Source organism: Thalassophryne amazonica, chromosome 18 (assembly GCF_902500255.1).
Source record: "Thalassophryne amazonica chromosome 18, fThaAma1.1, whole genome shotgun sequence".
In the NCBI taxonomy this organism is placed as follows: Eukaryota; Metazoa; Chordata; class Actinopteri; order Batrachoidiformes; family Batrachoididae; genus Thalassophryne; species Thalassophryne amazonica.
This window is the reverse complement of record NC_047120.1, coordinates 68,722,432-68,742,994: the sequence shown is the minus strand read 5'-3', so window position 1 is coordinate 68,742,994 and position 20,563 is coordinate 68,722,432. Positions and strand designations below refer to the sequence as shown.

Here is a 20,563-nt window from a genome sequence, read left to right as displayed (position 1 = left end):
GTATGTAACAAAAAGAGCAGTTGAACAGGGTTACAGCTTAAATCAACAAAAGTCTGATCTAAGTGGTGCTAAGAATATTCTCCACAATTTCCAATATTTATTATAATTTATCATCTTCAAATCTCATGGCATAGGTCAATTTTTCCATTACATACTATCGTGGACTACACCAACCCAATCTTCAAATGTAGGTGCAATGTCCATGAGCCATCTCCTTGTAATAGATTTCCTCTCAGCAGCCAACAGTACATCATGCATATATTTCTTCTTAAATTCTACTAACTGAGCTGGTCTTTTCCCAAGATACAAAGTCTCACAATTATGTGGCAGAGTCATCCCAATAACTTTTTCTAAACTATTTTTAAGTAGAAGCCAAAATGATGCTAATTTGGGACAACCCCAAAATATATAATACTGTCTGGCATGTCTTGTCCCACACTTTCTCCAACAAGAGATACCTCTTCCCATGGACGCCCCCTGTATTATATTCTTCCAAACAAATTCTCTCCATGTAAGAGACACAGTACATTTTGAATTACCTTCTATTATATCATCCCATTCTTCCAATTATAGTGTGAGACCCCCATCTTTCTCCCACTTTTCTTTTATATATATTACATCTGATTCTATCAAACATTGTATTTCAGTACATATCTTTGAAATTACCTTAGATCTCGGTTCTGCTCTATATCCTTTAAAACAATCTCAGTTATTCCTAAAATAGATTTAGGGTGCGCTCTTTTTGTATTCTCCAAGTAGTGTCTAACTTGAAGATATCGGTAGAAATCTTTATTGTCCAGATCATGAGCATTTTTGAGATACCCAAAGTTTTTGTCAAAGTCTGAAACATTTGGCAAAAAACCTGGGTCATAGGCTATCCAAGTTATTGGTAAATATGGTTGCTCAGATTCCCTAACTATTGCAAACCAAGAGGAAAGTGAAGCATCAGTCCATGGATTATTTACTTTAGATTTTTTTTTTTTTGAGGGCAGCCAGTGGTGGGTACAGCTAACCAAAAAGTTAGCTTCGATAAGTGGTAATCAGCTAACTGAAAAGTTATCTTTTTAATGTTAAACCGATAAACTATCTAAAAACTTATCGGAAGCTACAGATAACCGATAACTTTAAATTTTGCCTCCCATATGCTCTCAGCTACTAAGAAGCTGATTTTGAGTTTAAACACCGCCAAAGCTTCTAATAGAACCAACGATGATCAGAAACCCAAACAGCCAATGAGCCAGCGCTTCTGTTTTTGTGCGCTCTGCCCCCTCCTGCAGGAAAGCGTCATTTACCCTGACAGAATACAGTGGCCCAGCAATGAGGCAGAGGTCTTGAAATGGAAAGCAGGTTTGAATTATGGTTTTGATTTATAAATAAAATTATTCCGGATAGAATAATTACATTAATGTAAACTCTTAAAATGTACAAAGTGATATATAACGCATATCTGTTAATTTTAAAATAATGCACTAATTCTGAAGATTTGAACATTAACACACCAAAGGGATTATGGGTAACTAAGCCTCCGCTCATACTGATTGGCTGATTCATTCATTCTATTTAAAAACCAACACAAGTGAATCAATGTTACAGCTGGTAAGGATGGAACAGGTATAGTAGCCTTGGTAATACACTCATTTTTACTGCTTCAATTCTTTGTGCCAGACCCAAAAGCGGTATTAAATTCCACCTAGCTACATCTGTTTTAATAGCGTTTATTAGGGGAACATAATTTACTTCCACTATTACATTTAGGATTTTAGGTACAGTGACGAAATTAAGTATTTGAACACTCTGCAATTTTGCAAGTTCTCCCACTTAGAAATCATGGAGGGGTCTGAAATGTTCATCTTAGGTGCATGTCCACTGTGAGAGACATAATCTAAAAAAAAAATAAATCCACAAATCACAATGTATGATTTTTTTTAAATAATTTATTTGTATGTTACTGCTGCAAATACGTATTTGAACACCTGTGAAAATCAATGTTAATATTTGGTACAGTAGCCTTTGTTTGCAATTACAGAGGTCAATCGTTTCCTGTAGTTTTTGACCAGGTTTGCACACATTGCAGCAGGGATTTTGGTCCACTCATCCATACAGATCTTCTCTAGATCTTTCAGGTTTGGAGTTCCAGCTCCCTCCAAAGATTTTCTATTGAGTTCAGGTCTGGAGACTGGCCAGGCCACTCCAGGACCTTGAAATGCTTCTTACGGAGCCCCTCCTTAGTTGTCCTGGCTGTGTGTTTGGGGTCATTGTCATGCTGGAAGACCCAGCCATGACCCATCTTCAATGCTCTTACTGAGGGAAGGAGGTTGTTTGCCAAAATCTCGCAATACATGACCCCATCCATCTTCCCTTCAATACAGTGCAGTCATCCTGTCCCCTTTGCAGAAGAGCACCCCCAGAATATGATGTTTCCACCCCCATGCTTCATGGCTGGGATGGTTTTCCCGGGGTTGTTCTCATCCTCTAAACATGGTAAGTGGAGTTGATTCCAAAAAGCTCTATTCTGGTCTCATCTGACCACATGACCTTCTCCCATGCCTCCTCTGGATCATACAGATGGTCACTAGTGAACTTAAAATGGGCCTGGACATGTGCTGGCTTGAGCAGGGGGACCTTGCTGCCCTGCAGGATTTTAAACCATGACAGCATCATGTGTTACTAATGTAATCTTTGTGACTGTGGTCCCAGCGCTCTTCAGGTCATTGACCAGGTCCTCTCGTGTAGTTCTGAGCTTTCTCAGACTCATCCTGACCCCACAAGGTGAGGTCTTGCATGGAGCCCCAGACCAAGGAAGATTGACAGTCATCTTGTGTTTCTTTCATTTTCTAATAATTACTCCAACAGTTGTTCTCTTCTCACCAAGCTGCTTGCCTGTTGTCCTGTAGTCCATCCCAGCCTTGTGCAGGTCTACAGTTTTGTCCCTGGTGTCCTTAGACAGCTCTTTGGTCTTGGCCATGGTGGACAGGTTGGAGTGTCATTGATTGAGTGTGTGAACAGGTGTCTTTTATACAGGTAACAAGTTCAAACAGGTGCAATTAATACAGGTAAAGAGTGCAGAATAAGAGGGCTTCTTAAAGAAAAATGAACAGGTCTCTTCAGGTCATTGACCAGGTCCTCCTGTGCAATTCTGAGCTTTCTCAGAATCATCCTTACCCCACAAAGTGAGATCTTGCATGAAATCCCAGACCGAGGGAGATTGACAGTCATCTTGTGTTTCTTCCACTTTCTAATAAATAATCATAAGAGTTGTTGTCTTCTACCAAGCTGCTTGCCTGTTGTCCTGTAGTCCACCCCAGCCTTGTGCAGGTCTACAGTTTTGTCCCTGGTGTCCTTAGACAGCTCTTTGGTCTTGGCTATGGTGGACAGGTTGGAGTGTGATTGATTGAGTGTGCGAACAGGTGTCTTTTATACAGGTAACAAGTTCAAACAGGTGCAATTAATACAGGTAAAGAGTGCAGAATAAGAGGGCTTCTTAAAGAAAAATGAACAGGTCTGTGTGAGCCAGAATTCTTGCTGGTTGGTAGGTGTTCAAATACTTATTTGCAGCAGTAACATACAGATACATTATTAAAAAATCATGCATTGTGATTTCCGGGTTTTTTTTAGATTATGTCTCTCACAGTGGACATGCACCTAAGATGAAAATTTCAGACCCCTCCATGATTTCTAAGTGGGAGAACCACAGGGTGTTCAAATACTTATTTTCCTCACTGTATATTGATCCCTAAATATTTCAAACGGTCTGCCTCCCAATTTATCTGAAACAATGCTTTAGAAAAACTGTTAGGCACATATGTATAAGTCAAGACTTGGGATTTACTCATATTAATTTTGTATTCCGAGAAAGTACAAAAAAACAAAGGAGAGATCCGCACAGCCAGTTAGCTCCCAAACAAACCTTTAATGATACACCAAAAGTGACGTTTCTGGCCTCGCCCTTCATCAGACTTCATCTCCTTTGTTTTTTTGTGCTATTCCTTTTTTGATCCTGCACACCAATACGGACTGTGATGTGCGTGTTATTTCATTATTTTTTATTCCGAGAAAGTACCATATATCATCAATATGTTATAAAGCTCTGGAAGTGACTTATCTGGATCACTCATAAATAATAGCACATCATCTGCAAAAAAGACTATTTTATGCTCTTCCTGGTTAATCGTGATTCCATATATTTTATTATTTTGTCTAACCCACTGACTTAGAGGCTCAACGAACAAAGTAAACAGTGTTGTGTGGGCCGCTGAAGAGGAGGTACTGCTGGCCCACCACCACCAGAGGGCGCCCTGCCTGGAGTGCGGGCTCCAGGCACCAGAGGGCGCTGCCGCCTTACGAGAGCAGTCAGGGTGACAGCTGTCACCCATTACTGGACACAGCTGACTCCACTCAGCACGGAGGTATATCATCAGGACGGCGTCTCCACCTCAGTGCCGAGATATCGCCTTAAGATTGAGGTAACGTTCTCTGCACGCATATTCTGTACAACCAGATAAAACTTGTTAAACCTTTTCAGGACAGCTGACTACTGAAAGCTAAATACTTGGATAAGTACTCACCTTCCTGCTGTATAGTGACAAGAGGTGGAGGCGGCTTCTCCCCTCTCCGTTTACTGGGTGCTGTCGCATCCACACCTGTGTGTTTGTTGCTCTCTCCCGCCAGCAGTACCGGATCCGACGAGCGGAGGCAGTGGCCACCTGGGAATTCGGGACTTGGCGGTTCCAGTACTCCCAGGGTTCGGTGGCAGAGGAGATCTGGGTGGTTCCGGTTCGACTGGGACGGACGTCTCCTACCTTCGAGCCTGCCCACACGACACCAGCGGATTTCGACTTGAACCCCAAATTATTGATTGTTGTATTAGTTGTGCTCGTTTCACAACAGTAAAACTTGTTATTCACCTTTCTCCATTGTCCGTTCATTACGCCCCCTGTTGTGGGTCCGTGTACCTACACTTTCACAACAGGATATCTCGGCCAGCGTCATGGATCCCGAGGGGCGTCAACCGGCTGTTGAACGGCCAATGGAAGAACAGGGCGCGTCGGCGTCTTCGGGAGGGGTAATCGGTGAGTTGCAGCGGATCCTCACCGCTTTCACCACTCGGATCGATTTAATGACCGAGCAGCACGTTCTCCTAAACCGCAGGGTGGAGGCTCTCGCCGCACAAGTGGAAGCGCGCCCTCCGGGCGCCGCTGCGGCTCTCCCTCCCGAGGACCCTGCGCGTGATAGCGACGTTCCACTGGTCGTTCAACGGTCCCTTCCTCCGTCCCCAGAAGCTTACATAAGCCCTCCAGAACCGTACGGAGGCTGTGTGGAGACGTGCGCGGATTTTTTGATGCAGTGTTCGCTCGTCTTCGCACAGCGTCCCGTGATGTACGCGACTGACGCTAGCAAAGTAGCTTATGTAATAAACCTGCTTCGCGGGGAGGCACGCGCTTGGGCTACAGCGCTCTGGGAGCAGAACTCACGGCTCCTTCATACATACGATGGGTTTGTGCGGGAGCTCAGAACGGTGTTCGATCATCCCAACAGAGGAGAGACCGCTTCAACCGCGCTACTGTCAATAAGACAGGGGCGTCGGAGCGCAGCTGCCTATGCAGTCGCCTTCCGCATCGCGGCGGCGAGATCCGGCTGGAATAGCACTGCCCTCCGCGCCGCCTTTGTAAATGGACTGTCACTGGTCCTAAAAGAGCACCTGGTGGCGAAGGACGAACCGCGGGATTTAGATGGGCTCATCGATCTAGTCATACGACTCGACAACCGGCTAGAGGAACGCCGTCGGGAACGAGGCGAAGGGCGTGGCCAGGCACGCGTCGTCCCTCTCCCTTCCGGTTCCGACCGAGCTCCGCCCTCCCCACGCTCCTCTGTTCCTGCGCTCCGTGCGCCTACGGCTCCCCCTGCTGACGAAGCTATGGACACGAGCAGGGCAACATTTAGGGCACCTGGAGCACAAAGGAGGCGGGCCTACGGAGTTTGTTATGTTTGTGGCTCGAGTGAGCATCTCGCAAGCGACTGCCCCGAGCGGTTAAACTCCAACGCCCGCCCCTAGAGACTGGGCCAGGGGTGGGCCGAAACATTCACGTGGGACACACCCACATTGCTACACGACTCCCAGTCACGATCCTGTTTGAGGATTCAACCCTGAAGGCCCCAGCACTGGTGGACACGGGCTCTGAGGGGAATCTGCTAGACAGTAGATGGGCCAGGGAGATAGGGCTCCCTCTGGTGGCTCTTACCTCGCCTGTGCAGGTTCGGGCACTAGATGGCTCCCTACTCCCACCAATCACGCATAAGACACCTCCAGTAACGCTGGTGGTGTCAGGTAACCACCGGGAGGTGATCGAGTTCTTTGTGACTCAGGCCACCTCCCGTGTGGTTTTGGGTTTTCCCTGGATGCTAAAGCACAATCCCCGGATCGATTGGCCGTCCGGGGTAGTGGTTCAGTGGAGCGAAACCTGCCATCGGGAGTGTCTAGGTTCCTCGGTTCCTCCCGGCTCCCAAGCTAAGGAGGAGGTCCGAGTCCCGCCCAATCTGAAGGCGGTGCCGGCGGAGTACCATGACCTCGCTGATGTGTTCAGCAAGGATCTGGCTCTCACGCTTCCTCCCCACCGCCCGTATGATTGTGCCATTGATTTGGTTCCAGGCAGTGAGTTCCCGTCCAGTAGGCTGTACAACCTCTCACGGCCGGAGCGTGAATCAATGGAGACCTACATCCGGGACTCATTAGCTGCCGGGTTGATCCGGAATTCCACCTCTCCGATGGGTGCTGGTTTCTTTTTTGTGGGTAAAAAGGATGGCGGGCTTCGTCCATGCATTGATTATAGGGGGTTGAACGAAATCACGGTTCGCAATCGATACCCGTTGCCCTTGTTGGATTCAGTGTTCACCCCCTTGCATGGAGCCAAAATCTTCACCAAGCTTGATCTTAGGAATGCGTATCACTTGGTTCGGATCCGGAAGGGAGACGAATGGAAGACGGCATTTAACACCCCGTTAGGTCATTTTGAGTACCTGGTCATGCCGTTCGGTCTCACTAATGCTCCCGCGACTTTCCAAGCGTTGGTAAACGATGTCTTGCGGGACTTCCTGCACCGGTTCGTCTTCGTGTATCTAGACGATATACTCATCTTTTCCCCGGATCCTGAGACTCATGTCCGGCATGTCCGTCAGGTCCTGCAGCGGTTGTTGGAGAACCGCCTGTTTGTGAAGGGCGAGAAGTGTGAATTCCACCGCACTTCTTTGTCCTTCCTGGGGTTTATCATCTCCTCCAACTCCGTCGCCCCTGATCCGGCCAAGGTTGCGGCGGTGAGAGATTGGCCCCAACCCACAAGCCATAGGAAGCTGCAACAGTTCCTCGGCTTTGCTAATTTCTATAGGAGGTTCATTAAGGGCTACAGTCAGGTAGTTAGCCCCCTGACAGCCCTAACCTCTCCAAAAGTCCCCTTCACCTGGTCGGATCGGTGCGAAGCCGCGTTCAAGGAGTTGAAACAGCGCTTTTCGTCTGCACCAGTTCTGGTGCAGCCCGATCCTAGCCGCCAGTTAGTGGTTGAAGTGGATGCCTCGGACTCAGGGATAGGAGCGGTGCTCTCCCAGAGCGGGAAGACCGATAAGGTCCTTCACCTGTGTGCCTATTTTTCCCGCAGGTTGACCCCCGCTGAACGGAACTATGACGTCGGCAATCGGGAACTCCTTGCTGTGAAAGAGGCCCTCGAAGAGTGGAGACATCTGTTGGAGGGAACAGCCGTGCCATTCACGGTTTTCACTGACCATCGGAACCTGGAGTACATCAGGACCGCCAAGCGGCTGAACCCCAGGCAAGCCCGCTGGTCACTGTTCTTTGGCCGTTTTGACTTCCGGATTACCTACCGTCCCGGGACCAAGAATCAAAGATCGGATGCATTGTCCCGGGTGCACGAAGACGAAGTCAAAACGGAACCGTCGGATCCCCCGGATCCCATCATCCCGGAGTCCGCTATCGTGGCCGCCCTCACCTGGGACGTGGAGAAGACCGTCCGGGAGGCCCTGACCCGTGACCCGGACCCCGGACACGGACCAAAGAACAGACTATACGTCCCACCAGAAGCCAGGGCTGCAGTCCTGGACTTCTGTCACGGTTCTAAGCTCTCCTGTCACCCTGGGGTGCAAAGGACCGTGGCAGTCGTCCGGCAACGCTTCTGGTGGGCATCCCTGGAGGCCGACGTCCGGGACTACGTCCAGGCCTGTACCACCTGCGCCAGGGGCAAGGCCGACCACCGAAAGACCTCAGGGCTGTTACAGCCACTGCCCGTGCCTCATCGCCCCTGGTCCCACATCGGCCTGGACTTTGTCACGGGTCTCCCGCCGTCCCAGGGAAACACCGTCGTCTTCACGATAGTGGACCGTTTCTCCAAGGCGGCCCACTTCGTGGCCCTCCCGAAGCTCCCAACGGCCCAGGAGACAGCGGACCTCCTGGTCCACCACGTCGTCCGTCTGCATGGAATACCATCAGACATCGTCTCCGATCGTGGTCCCCAGTTTACCTCACACGTTTGGAGGAGCTTCTGCCGGGAACTGGGGGCCACGGTCAGCCTTTCGTCCGGGTATCACCCCCAGACCAACGGGCAAGCAGAGCGGGCCAACCAAGAATTGGAGCAGACACTACGCTGTGTGACAGCCGCGCACCCGACGGCCTGGAGTACCCACCTGGCCTGGATCGAGTACGCCCACAACAGCCAAGTGTCATCAGCCACCGGCCTCTCCCCGTTTGAGGTGTGCTTGGGGTATCAGCCCCCCTTGTTTCCGGTGGTCGAGGGAGAGGTCGGTGTGCCCTCGGTCCAGGCCCACCTACGGAAGTGCCGTCGGGTGTGGCGTGCCGCCCGCTCTGCTTTGTTGAAGGCCCGGACGAGGGCGAAGAAACATGCAGACCGGCGGCGGGCCCCGGCCCCCAAGTACCGTCCTGGGCAGGAAGTGTGGTTGTCCACCAAGGACATTCCCCTTCAAGTGGACTCCCCCAAACTCCAAGAACGATACATCGGTCCCTTCAAAGTCCTCAAAGTCATCAATCCCGCCGCAGTGAGGCTCCAGCTTCCGGCCTCGCTGCGGATTCATCCAGTGTTCCATGTCTCCCGGATAAAACCCCATCACACCTCACCCCTCTGCACCCCGGGTCCGGCACCACCTCCTGCCCGGATCATCGACGGGGAACTGGCTTGGACCGTGCGCCGGCTCCTCGACGTCCGTCGAATGGGCCGGGGTTTTCAGTACCTGGTGGACTGGGAGGGGTACGGCCCCGAAGAACGCTCCTGGCTGAAGAAGGGCTTCATCCTGGACCCGGCCCTCCTGGCCGACTTCTACCGTCGCCATCCGGACAAGCCCGGTCGTGCGCCAGGAGGCGCCCGTTGAGGGGGGGGTCCTGTTGTGTGGGCCGCTGAAGAGGAGGTACTGCTGGCCCACCACCACCAGAGGGCGCCCTGCCTGGAGTGCGGGCTCCAGGCACCAGAAGGCGCTGCCGCCTTACGAGAGCAGTCAGGGTGACAGCTGTCACCCATTACTGGACACAGCTGACTCCACTCAGCACGGAGGTATATCATCAGGACGGCGTCTCCACCTCAGTGCCGAGATATCGCCTTAAGATTGAGGTAACGTTCTCTGCACGCATATTCTGTACAACCAGATAAAACTTGTTAAACCTTTTCAGGACAGCTGACTACTGAAAGCTAAATACTTGGATAAGTACTCACCTTCCTGCTGTATAGTGACAAGAGGTGGAGGCGGCTTCTCCCCTCTCCGTTTACTGGGTGCTGTCGCATCCACACCTGTGTGTTTGTTGCTCTCTCCCGCCAGCAGTACCGGATCCGACGAGCGGAGGCAGTGGCCACCTGGGAATTCGGGACTTGGCGGTTCCAGTACTCCCAGGGTTCGGTGGCAGAGGAGATCTGGGTGGTTCCGGTTCGACTGGGACGGACGTCTCCTACCTTCGAGCCTGCCCACACGACACCAGCGGATTTCGACTTGAACCCCAAATTATTGATTGTTGTATTAGTTGTGCTCGTTTCACAACAGTAAAACTTGTTATTCACCTTTCTCCATTGTCCGTTCATTACGCCCCCTGTTGTGGGTCCGTGTACCTACACTTTCACAACAAACAGCAGTGGTGAGATAGGGCACCCCTGTCTACATCCACGCTGTACGAGTATGTCAAAGGAGTCCAAAAGACTGCCGTTGATCTTAATCCTAGCAGCAGAATTGTGGTAGAGGGATTTTATTGTTCCCACAAATGTATTATTGAAGTTGAAAATAGTTAGAACTTTTTGTAAGAAACCCCATTCTACTGAATCAAAAGCCTTGTGTGCGTCCAATCCTAATATTACTGCTGGCACCCATTAAGTATGGATGTGATTAATTACATGTAGGGTATGTCTAATATTGTCACGAGTCTTCCTTTCCTTTATAAAACCTGTCTGGTCTAAATGAATAATTTCGTGGAGAATTACTTCCAAACGTGTAGCCAAAATTGATGTAAAGATTTTCTTTTCTTGGTTGAGCAAACTAATTGGTCTAAAATTAGCACAATTTAATTTATCGTTGCCATCTTTTGGAATTATTGTGATCATTGTTTCCTTTCAGGAGGGAGGTATTTCACCATATTTTAACACTCAATTGAAGGCCCGCAGTAGAATAGGGGATAATCTCTTTGAATATGTGGGATACCATTCTCCTGAATATCCATCAGTACCTGGGCATTTGTTCATCTTAAGTTTCTTTATTGCCTCCTCTAATTCCTCACTATTTACCTTTGCAGTTAAAAACTTGTTTTGTTCCTCTGAAACTTTTGGTAAGTTTAATGACTTTAGTAACGTTTCTGAAAAGGTATCATCATCCTGGACCTGGGAAGAATACTAATTTTGATAGTATGCTTCAAAACACCCTAATTTCTCCAATTTATACTTAATTTGTTTTGAAATTGTGTCTTTAATTTTGTATATGTCCCTATCAACTTGTTTCCTCATTTTACATGCAAGTAATTTAGTTGAACGATTACCCACTACCTACTTCCTGACATTTCTGCTTCAGAAACATCACATCATTTTTTTTGTATATCTGATGAAAGCAAATCATTGATTTGATTTCTCGTTTCTCTAATTTTGTTTATTGTATTAGTATCTATTTTGTCCTTGTTCTTGCTTTCCAAATCATGAAGTTCTTATTTTAATCTATTTAGTTTTTCATGTCTGTTTTTTTTTTCTGTAACACCAATTTGGCTATAATTTTGCCCCTAAAAACAGCCTTACATGCATCCCATAAAATAAATGGTGAAACTTCCCCATTATCATTGTCACTATATACACATACACATATATTTGTATTTCTTTCTCTAAATCTTCCCTAAATTGTCCCTTAAATATACTTGTATTGAGCCTCCACAGTGAAATCATCACCCCCTTATTGACCTCCAAATCCAGATAAACTGGGCTATGATCTGAAAGATCCATAACTCCAAGTTTACAAGACCCCACTTTACCAATATCCCTGTTTAACATGAAAAAATAATCGATCCATGACTATGTCTTATTTACTGCAGAAAAGGAGGAGTAATTTTCACTGTAGGATTCTCAATTCCCTCCGGAACTATGCTTCCTGTCCTTTTAAATTCATTGTATTAGCAACAGAATAGATCTCGGCCTCAACTAAATTCTGGGTCTGCTAGTGAAGCTTAGGGCTAACTGCCAGCGATCACCTTAGTATTTTTTCTGCTTTCCTGTTGACTTACTGCTGATGAATTATACTTCAGGTGTAGTTTTCAGGCTTACTGATTCTTCTCTTTTTCTCTCTGTTCGAGGTGCGGAGGGCACTGCACGGGATTGGCGTCTGCAGACAACGGGATGCTGGACTGATTACAAGATGCCATGCCTCAAGCTTATGCAGCAGATGTTGTTTTGATTCCCAGTTTTCTGTTTTCAGCTTTGTAAAACTTTGCAAAAACCTTGCAACTGTTAGAATGGCCTAACCAGTGGTCATCTCTCTGAGTCTGGTTTGCTTGAGGTTTCTTCCTCAGTATCATCAGAGGGAGTTTTTCCTTACCACTGTCACCTGTGTGTTTGCTCTATGTGTTAGTAAGGTTAGACCTTACTTGTTGTGAAGCACCTTCAGGCAGCTTTGTTGTGATTTGACACTATATAAAATTAAATAAATTGAAATTGAAATTAAGGAACTCCGATTACATTTTGTGAGCAAACAAATAATGTCCTTGGCAAGAATTTATGTCATTTTTGAGTTGATATGGAATGTATTCTGGATCCGAGATCCAGAGTTTGAAACATTAACTTCAAAAAGTCAATGCTAAATACAAGTGGGTATTTTGGCAGAAGGGAATAATGTGGCCTTGTCAGAGGTATGTGCTCTCTGAGCGCCTTCTAGTTTTTACTTTGACTGGAGGATCCTGCTGGAGGACAGATTTTGGCCTGTGGCGATCAAGTACTTTGAATTTGAGGCCACTACTCTTCAGAACACAGAATTACCTGCAACGACTTGCTGTAGCATGTTAGTAAAAGCAGGGAAATAGCTGCTCTCCACTTCCTCCAACAGCATCACCATCTTTTTCACCTGAGCGGACTGCAGCTGCGAGCGGATGCCCTCCAGGTCCGAGTATCTTCAGGACAAAAAAAAAAAAGCCAATAAACACTTTTGTAATCTTCATAAAGTGCCCAAATAGGAAAAATAATAATAATAAATTGAGGCTACTGTACTGCCAGCATGATATAATTCTGCTACCTAAATATAACAAATCAATAAACCAGTCTCTCTCAAACAGCGGTCTCCAGACCACTACACGAGGGACTCCTATTAGTCTGTGAGTATACTGGTAAAATAATCACATGTTAAATGAATATCATATTCTAACTGATTCTCAAAGTGCTTAAAATGACTCCAAGGTCTAACAGAAAGTAGCATATATGTATTACCTTCATTAAATTATTATTGTTTTTTTGGATATGTGGAGAGTTAGTTGGTCAGTGAGACTTTAGCACTTGCTCTGAAAAAGTTTGAGAAACACAAACAGAGATGTGTCCTCCAAATAGTTTCTACCTTGAAAGCACAGATGCTCCAAAAGTCTAATAATTAGTAGCAGCAGCACAAACTTGCAAAAGAATTAAACTCTGGGGTCTTCAGGGATCAGTGATATTTTCACACAATCACAGCCCTGATGTAAGTGGTGGATGGAGAGATTGTGTAATAACAGAGCAGCTGACCTGTTGTCCCAGAAGAGCAGCTCTGTGTGTGGTGTCGGGTTTATGCCTCTCTGCAGAGCCTCACTGGAGTCTTTCCTGAGGACGGCGCGGATCTGATGGCTCCACTCAATCACTGCTGACTCAAAGGAGTGGATAATGCTCCAATCTAGTATTTCACCCCTGGAAAGTTTCACAGGGAGGAAAGAGAAACATTTGCAAGGTCCAAAGATGGTGAGACAAAACATATCAATATTCTGTACCACATCAACAACAAGAAGGACGGGTCAGTTAAACAATTATGACCTTGAGTTTGACATTTCAAGTTCACCCAAATTCAAAGGTCATATGTCCAATAGAAAGGTAATATATGGCTTCAAATTAATGTTGAATAGGAATCATAGGTCTAGCTCTAACCACTTCCTCAAAGCAATCATCCTAAATGACTTTGACCTTTCAGGTACACTCAAGGTCAAAGGTTATATGACCAACAGGAAGGAAATATATAACTTCATATATAGGGTAAGTGTACCCATTAAGCCCATGCACCCTTTAAGCCCACTTTCAACTTTGATGTCAATTTACAAAAAAAAGGAAAATATATATTTTGCCATCCATTACATCATCCAGTCAAATGGCTTGTTACTTCTATGACATTTTTTATTGCATACAAATCACATTTTCCATTGTTGAGTTAGCCCCACTCGAAACTATACCATCTCTGGAAACCCTGACAAGAAGACATCCAAAAACTTTGGTGTTTTGGTACCTGCCAGATTTCATTCATTTGCAGCAAATTTCAGCCACATCTTTGGTAAGTACATTAATATTATGTCAAATAACAGGTAAATGTACTAATTTTGATTTATAGATAAATAGTATTTTGCCAAATCATACGATTTCCCTTCAGATGGAAAGATGAGTTTCATGAGCCAGCAAACATAGCTGATCTCATGCTAACACGCCTAGCCCTGTTAATGCTACTCTGCCACAAGAACTATGTCAGCTACAAATATTAAGCATTTTATTGTTCATTTATATTTAGATAAATGCATCATAAATTGTTTTGTGGAGCTGATTAATTTCATGAATTAACTTTTTTACAGGTGGGCTTAAATGATACATCTCATCAAAATGCATGCAAACTACAGCGAGCACACGCTAATATTCAATGACAAAAACTTTATATTACAAAATGTGTGCACAGTAGTAACTGCTGCAATGTTTGATGCAAACTATATTTAGGCTCCATGCATAGTTTTGTTAACATTTTGAAAAGAAAGCATTTTTTAAGCGTTCCTCACGGTAGAACCATTTAAGCCCAACATGCTCCATTTAAGCCCACCTCACGTATTTCAATAGAGAATCTCCTCTACTACAAGTTAGACATTTTTCTGTTCAGAAGTGTTTAAAAGCAACAGTTCATTGTGTGACTTTAAATTACTGATCTACTTTAATAGATAGATAGATAGATAGATAGACAGAGAGATATATAGATAGATACTAAGTCTGTTCGGCTGCTCCCTTGTTTGCACTTGGGGTTGCCACAGCAAATCCAGTGTGGATCTGCATGTTGAATTGGCACAAGTTTTATGCCGGATACCCTTCCTGACACAACTCCAAATTGCATTGAGAAATACTGCAGGGGTGGGGTTTGAACTGGGAACCTTCCGCACTGAATCATTTGTTCAGATGATGATCTTGTTCAAAAGGGATTTTTTTAAAAAACCTTTTCACTGTCATTTGTAAAATATACTGCATTAATTCTCGTGTTTTATGCATTAATTATTGCATTAAACAAGTTTAGTTTAGCAATAAATGATGTTATGGGCTTATTTGGAACACACATGGGCTTAAATGGTACCATGGGACATCGCTTCTCTCGGTCCGTACTGACAACATGTAGGTCTGATATTTCCCCGTACAGACCTCACAGTCAGTTAATAATCTTTAATACGAGTATTTGTGCTTTTTTTTGGTTAGTTTTTTTCTCTTCAAGAGGCATTTCTGGTCAGGTGCAACTTATAGTACAGTGCGAAAATAAATTGGGAAGGTAAATTAGGACAAAGGCAGCCACACATACGTATTTGCATGTCTCTGTATGTCCAGCTATTTGTCTACCTTTCATTTCTCTCCAGGGCAGCTTCCTCCATTCTCTCCAAGGCTGGAGGAATAGGCAGCACAGTCTTGCCCTTGACTTGTCCTGACACCACAACCGCTTTAGATTTGAGTAAGTCAACGCTGCGCATGATGTCCTGAGACACCGTCTGTGGCCAGTCAGTTTGGTTGCTTCTGTTGGACAGCAGCGGGGCCACAATCTGAAGGAACACAGCAAAAAAACATGAGCTCTGTATAGTGACTATTGGATGAAAGATTTTTGATGAATGTTGTTTGGAATACTGGAATGATGATATGATATTTTCAGCATGTCCATAAAAGAAAGACAAGAATCATAAGGTAGTAAATGTTTCTTCATTTTATTCTATGTTTCACCGTTAGGTTAGGGTCTGTGGTATGTACAGTCTGACTTGACTGCCAACTAACTCTGACATCAAGACAATGCATGCATGTATGCGCAAAACAATTCTCACACCTCGCCAAGTTAGGTGGTGATTTGGATGGTAGCCGACTGAGTTTCGACTCAGTGCACCTCATCTGATTCCCCCAGTCAAATGTGAAGCAGCTCTCACACCTGGTTGAACTCGGTTCCAAGTTTTCCAAGGCCAACTCAATACAACTCATATGTATAACTCGAGGAGCACAGCTTTAAACAAAAATTTGAAATTTTTGAGAAGTCTGTTATCTCTGAATAGAATAGAATAGAATAGAATAGAGCCTTTATTGTCACTGCACATATTTTATATAGATAGAACATAATTTTTCGAAAACAGAGCCGGTGTCGCCGACCGAACGGTCCCCCTAAAAATCTGGCTGATGGCCAGCTGCTGGCTGACATTTCAAAGCATCACAGAGTTTCGCCTCATTTCTGCTTAAAACTGCCTCGTTTCTGCTTAAAACTGACTTTACAATGATTTACAATGGGTTTACCTTTATCAACTGATGGTTAATAATCCCATAATCCATTTGATTGCTTTGGATGAAGAGACTCCATTTCAGACGTGCTGCTGTGGTCCGAAATGATGCATATGCAGATGCAAAAATTTTAGGGGCGGACCATTCGGTCTGCGACACCTGTTTCCCGAATGTAATAGGAGCTACTGACTAAACACATTTTGCTATAAAGGCCCCATCACATGATGAATTTGTTTTCTTTTTCTTGATTGTGAAAATAGAGAGCGTGCACCTAATGTTTTTATTTCAGTGTGTGTGCACTGCTCTGGCCTCAGCATTTATACACACGGAAACACTCATTTCTTGAGTGTGCTCAGTTCCACACTGATTGGGATGTACAAACAAAACATGTGTGGATCCATGCCTATGCACACTTTGATACATCTGAATTTTTTTTGTGCTTAAGCCAGTTTCTGGGTTTTGGCTTACGCCATGTTTCAGTAGGAAATGCACACAAGTCTTTGTGCACAAGGCCCCAGGTGAATTTGTTTCAAAGCCGCACTGAACTCCATTCAAAATGGTAGCTCTGGATCAACTCATATTCAACTAGGTTGGGATAGGTCAGGCTAACTCTTTCCATGCTTAACAATCAGACACCTGAACCTAAAGGCTAAAAACCAGAAAGAGCCAGTATCACCTGGGGCCTGTACTATGAAGCGGGGTTACTGGCTTATCAGGGTAACTTCGGGAGTAAGTTGATGACGTGTGGAGTAACTTCCCGGTTAACCAGTACTACAAAAGGTGGATAGGTTTCGATCGAGGCATGCTGCCATGGCAACTTACGCTGTGCGCCAAACCTGCTCCGAGCAGGTTATGTTCTAGGTTAGCGTGAGGTTTACGCTTAACCACACCCCTTATAAGTACCGTCCATCCACCTGCATCAAATTGAGGGGCTCACCTCGCAGGGCGCGGGCTTTTAAAGACCGCTGGAATCCGCTGACATACCCGGACGATATTCTCTATGAAAGATATAGATCCTCAGCCGAGGGAATTCGTTATCTTTGTCAGCTGATCGGGCCAGACGTCTGTAACATCATCCATCGTTTGTTTTTACAGGAAACCGCTGGCAGCTGTGGTTACCAGGGTATTCCTGTAAAAAATACAGTGGTTAAATGTACAAAAAAAAAAGAGCTCTTGTTTGTAGATTCAACAGTTCCTTTAATGTGAGTCAGCCGTAGTTCATTCACTGTAAATCCATATTCATATTATGTCTGTAATGTTATCTACTGTGCTGCTGTATGTTTTACAGGAATTCCCTGGTAACCACTGCTGCCAGCATCTTCCTGTAAAAACAAGTCATTTTTTACAGTGTAGCAATGCCCCGATGATCGAGCAGATAATTGCCTTGCGGTTAGATATTTTGCCAGTGGACAGTTTATGTATTCCATCGCTGATGCTGAACATCTGAGCAAGAATACTGTATGTCATATGATTCACAAGGTAGTACTTGCTCCATCTAAACTGTTGGATGCATTTGTCGTTTTCCCTGGCCATTTATCCTCAATGCAATTCAAAGAAGGGTTTTATGCAATCGCGGGCAATTACTAATATCAAAATAGGTCTAATGCATGTCCATTAATTAGGTGAAGTGGGGCTTATCAAGCTATGAATATAAACCTACTGTTTTGAAGGATGAAGGATGTTTTTATATTTCATCTTCACCTGCTGCCAGGTGCGTTTGGCACTGCTATTGCATCTGACATATTGACAGGATTAAGAATAGCAATCATACAGTCAAGGTAGCCTATTTAGGAAACATTAAATTAACCTAACATTTATTAGGAGGCCTATGCCCACTTCTGAATCGTGTTGCATCTGTGCGTAATTAATGGAAGAGGGGCATTTTTTTTTTACACATATCAGACATTCCACAGGTTAATCATCTGTAACAGATTTGGAGAACAATTACGCATTTACCCGATCAGCAATACGTTGCCAACAAGCCTTGTCTTGCTTTATTGGCAGACAATGTGTTCGACTTCCCCCTTAACGTTAATTTAAATTCCTCGTAGCTCCACATAATAATCGTGCATTCTTCTCCGGTAAATTAAGGTGACCGCGTCATCATTGAAAAATGTTGACGTGTGCTGCAACCCGCCCCTTTTACATGAACGCGCACATACTCCACTTAGGTTAACACAGGTTCAACAAATCAACATCTTATTCAGCGTCGTAGTACCGATTAACACCACTTGAGAAAACCAGGTTTTGTCAACACCGGTTTAAGAGGTTGACCCTGGGTTACATCTGAGTAAGTTAACCCCGCTTCGTAGTACAGGCCGCTGGTGGCTGAATGCAGTGGGCCGAGGTGGCACAGGTGAGTAACAGCAGTTGTTGTCACCATGACAAAGAGAGGGGGGACAGGCGGTCTGGAAAATTTTTAAACCCTGTCTGTTAAATGATGTACTCAGGTTAGTTAGTCAGTTAGAGCTTTTTTTGTTTTGTTTTTGTACTTCATGTTTAATCATTTGGTCATGCTGATATAATCAACTGCAGCTGCATTTACATGACATCACTCATTATTTGAAACAAAGACATACAATCTGATTTGTTGTATTTATGATTTACTTTGTCTCTTTTTTCATTAAAATTTTTATAACATTATCAATGTCAACAGCAGCTCAACAAAGGCAGGGTTGGAAACATACATTGTCTCAGTCAGTGGTGGGCACAGTTCCGCTAATCCGCTAATTATTGAAGTTCATGTTTTCATTATCAGATTAGCTTTTCAGATAACTTTGAAAACCATCAGCGGACCAGTTACCTTCCGATAAATTTAGGTCCGATAATTTTTAGACCACTAACATATTTTTGCAGGGATAGTGAATAAAGCTTAACAGTTAAAAACATTTGTGAAGTCTGAAATCAAAGACTTTAGTACCTATCTGTTAAAAGTTTTTCAGCAGACAGACAGCACTATCCTCTGCAGGCAAAGGAGAGCTGGTTACATGAGACACAGCTCTATCCTCTGCAGGCAGAGGAGAGGAGAGGAGAGGAGAGGAGAGGAGAGGAGAGGAGAGGAGAGGAGAGGAGAGGAGAGGAGAGGAGAGGAGAGGAGAGGAGAGGAGAGGAGGTTACAAGAGCGAAAGGAAACGAGAGAGAGCATTAAAAAAAGATCATTTCTCTTTAGACCATACTGACTCGCCGGCATATCACGCAAGTCATCAACAGGCATACAGTTTTAACTTATGGTTAAAATTTTAACCAAACTAATTCCAGACAAGTTATTTAAATTAACATCATGTCTCGTGTTTTATAAAGTGAAAATATCAGCTATATGTTTGAGTTTTAAAGTAACAGACTAATTTTGAAGGTTTTAGTTTTTGGGACATGCTGTAGTGCATTATGGGTAAAGTTTCACGACAGGAGAAATGCATTGAGACGCTCTGATCAGGGTGCACTTTAGCCGCTGCACACGGACAACAGCATTAAACTCTTTGTATATTGTGCCTAAAACTCTCATGAATATATTCTCTGGGTTTATAGACATTGTTATTGTATTTATTTTATGTAAACATGCCAGAAGCCGGATTATTTAGAATATTTGTTTTAGCAAGTATTCAGGGTCTACTGGCCAGTAGATGGCAGTAGAAGAAGTGAACAGCAATGTGTGATGGCTGCAGCTGCAGGTTCTGTGATTAAAAAACGGCCGCCTTTTTCTTTTTTGACAAATATAAAAAGCCTCATCCTTTGTCCTTCAAACACGAACACGACATGGTACCAGGAGTAAACTGAGAAAACCAGATGTGAGTCAACATGTATTTGAAGCCGCCTGACAGCTTAAAACTGACGGGCAATGTTGATGAAAATTGGCGTGCCTTCAAGCAGCACTACAATCTGTATGTCACGGCCATGGGTCTGGACATGAAGTCGGACACGAGGAAAGTAGCACTATTGCTAACATTAGCAGGGCCGCAGGCCATCAGTGTGTTTAATACGTAAGTGTTTGACTCGCCAGATGACAAAGTTGGATGTTGCGCTTCATAAATTTGATGCCCACTGCACACACAGAAGAATGAGACATATGAAAGATGCATGTTTAGATCTTGTGTGCAGCTACAGAGTGAACCGTTTGATAGCTTCCTGACAACCTTACGTCTAAAGGCTCAGATGTGCAATTTTGGGACACTTAAAGACTCATTGGTGAGAGACCAAATCGTTTTTGGCATTTATGATAAGAAGCTGCATGAAAGATTGTTACGTGAGTGAGACCTGACGCTTGATGGAGCCATAAAAATATGGCACGCAAATGAAATATCCCAAAAGTATATGAGGACATTTGG

General features: G+C 44.8%; 1 protein-coding gene across 1 annotated transcript in view; it reads right to left on the bottom strand.

Moving 5' to 3' along the window:
* Window positions 1-20,563, bottom strand: part of dnah9 (dynein, axonemal, heavy chain 9) — a 396,633-nt gene that overhangs the window by 364,578 nt on the left and 11,492 nt on the right. Inside the window, exons 2-4 of the mRNA XM_034193818.1 lie at window positions 15,330-15,526; window positions 13,233-13,391; window positions 12,501-12,631 (exon numbers count right to left, since the gene is read on the bottom strand). Coding sequence (XP_034049709.1) covers window positions 12,501-12,631; window positions 13,233-13,391; window positions 15,330-15,526 — 487 coding nt within the window. The remainder of the gene's footprint in view (window positions 1-12,500; window positions 12,632-13,232; window positions 13,392-15,329; window positions 15,527-20,563) is intronic.